General features: G+C 36.9%; 1 protein-coding gene across 1 annotated transcript in view; it reads left to right on the plus strand.

The window, feature by feature from the left end:
- Window positions 1-1149: 1149 nt before the first annotated feature.
- The window catches only part of LOC117181265, a 9019-nt gene continuing 7835 nt past the window's right edge, over window positions 1150-2333 (plus strand). Inside the window, exon 1 of the mRNA XM_033373829.1 lies at window positions 1150-1219. Coding sequence (XP_033229720.1) covers window positions 1150-1219 — 70 coding nt within the window. The remainder of the gene's footprint in view (window positions 1220-2333) is intronic.

Below are 2333 nucleotides of genomic sequence, written 5' to 3' on the forward strand. Positions count from 1 at the left end.
CCATAAGAGGATCGAACTCGGAGAGAAATTCTATAAGCATGAAGAAATTCCCGTTATTTTCAGAACCAAATTTTTCATCTGTTCCTCGGAATGGAAGACCACAAGATGCTAAATACTTTGTAGCAGATACAACCCGACGTAGAACATTTCTCCAATAAGCGGTTTCCTTTTCAAATTCGGAAGTTAATTTTTCATTTATCTGACCACACTTGTTAGCTCTCTGTTTCAAATCAGCAACAGATTGCTTATGAAAACGAGAATTTTCATGAATTAGTATTCTTTCAACCGAATGCTTTCAATCACTGAATCCGTTACTATCGTTAAATATGGTATACTATCATTAGTACTGAAAAGGAGACACGCAACGCAAAATAACGATCCCTTACTTTCAGAAAAAACAAGCCACGGTCGATGCACTTCTTCGCCATTGAGTAGTTTTCGTTTGAATACGTTTCTAGACAGATATCTCATGCTGCTATCACTATAAAGTTTTCTTGAACTAGTAAAATCTGCTTTTTCATTTTGTATCTATCTGTGGAGTGCAATGTAGTTACGAGTAGAATCACTGATCGGCCAGGTAGCTGTGTCATTAGAGAGAAAACTTTTGGTTTCATCGTCTTCTTTTTCAATGCGTAGCTTTATGTCGCTAGTATCTCGATTTGCGATGAAATCATGATCAACCGATGTGATATTGTGACAAAATTTAATAAAGGCAAATGCCCCAGTAATCGATCAAAATTAATTTTTATATTTTCTTTCACCTATATAAATTATACTAAGAAGTGATCGTTTACTAGGCAAAGATGTTTATCTAAATGACAAAAATAATTTGATCATGTTCAGGTTTCTACCTATAGTTTCAGCTGCAGTTACCTTTCGAGGTTGTTTTTGTCGAAAGGCTTTCGAGGTTAGTGGATTCACACTGTTTTTCTTTTTTCTTGACAAAACTATCAAGTTTCGCAGATTTCGTAATAACATATTCCAATTTCCGCTTTTTATCGGCCGCCTTTTTTCTGTATTCATATCCACTCAATCTCTTTCGGCCGTCACTCATTTATCTGGCAAAATTGAGAAATTTTTCCAAATTTTTATGCAAAAATGTTATGTTGACATAAATCGCAACGGTCTTTTGTTTTACCGACGACAGTGATGCTAATGTTGGCGACTTTTGCTACTAAGCTTGTGTTTGAACCATACACTAGTTGTCCGCAGTTGGCGCGTAATTCAAAATCGGAATCAAAACAATTATTGTAATTTAAATAAATAATGATTGAAAAATATACGAGAATGTATGTAAATTGTACAACTTTTGATTACTGATAATAAAATAAAATTTTTTATTTTTTGTATTTTTTTTTTGAAAAATTTCGTTCCAAATTTGCCGCCCCTCGGAATGTGCCGCCCTGGGACACTGCCCATTTTGCCCTACGGTAAATCCAGGCCTGCGTGTGACAACTTTCCAGCAGAATTTGGCATTATTTTCGCGTAAGCCGACCAAGTTCTTGCGCCGATTCATAACCATGGATGAAACCTGAATCCACTACTATACTCCTGAGTCAACGCAACAGGCAAAACAGTGGGTTCCACCGGGCCAAAGTGCTCCGAAGCGTCCAAAAACGCAATAATGGGACGGAAAGGTTATGGCCTCTGTATTTTGGGATGCACATGACATAATATTCGTGGACTATCTTGAAAAAGGTAAAACCATAACCGAAGCATACTATTCATCATTATTGGACCGATTGAAAATTGAAATCGCCGAAAAACGACCGCATTTGAAGAAGAAAAAACTGCTTTATCATCACGACAATGCGCCTGTTCATTCATGCTAAGTTGCACAAGCAAAATTGCATGAAATCGGCTTCGAATTGGTTCCCCAGTCACCGTATTCACCAGACCTGGCCCCCAGCGACTATTACTTGTTCCCTAACCTGAAGAGATGGCTCACCGGTAAGCGTTTTTACTCAAATGAGGAGCTCATAGCTGAAACTGAGGCGTATTTTGGAGACCTTCCGATCGAGTACTTTTCGGACAGTATCAGAAAGTTAGAAAATCGTTGGACTCGCTGTATCGACCTAAAAGGAGAGTATGTTAAAAAATAAAACCGACTTTGGCCAAAAAAACGTCTGCGTGTTTCATTTTTCAGGGACTTATCAGACTGCCTAGTATACTAACATCTTTGCTACATTTTGGGCATAATTTGGATTTCAAAAAGCCTTTAGAATTTTCGAATTCCTTCAAGACCTTTTCTACTCAATTAAAATTATTTTTCCATTCACTTATAAACTAAAATTAGATTATTACCATTTTGGATTTCAAATGCACTATAATTT

The sequence above is a fragment of the Belonocnema kinseyi genome, chromosome 10 (assembly GCF_010883055.1).
Source record: "Belonocnema kinseyi isolate 2016_QV_RU_SX_M_011 chromosome 10, B_treatae_v1, whole genome shotgun sequence".
Taxonomy (NCBI): domain Eukaryota; kingdom Metazoa; phylum Arthropoda; class Insecta; order Hymenoptera; family Cynipidae; genus Belonocnema; species Belonocnema kinseyi.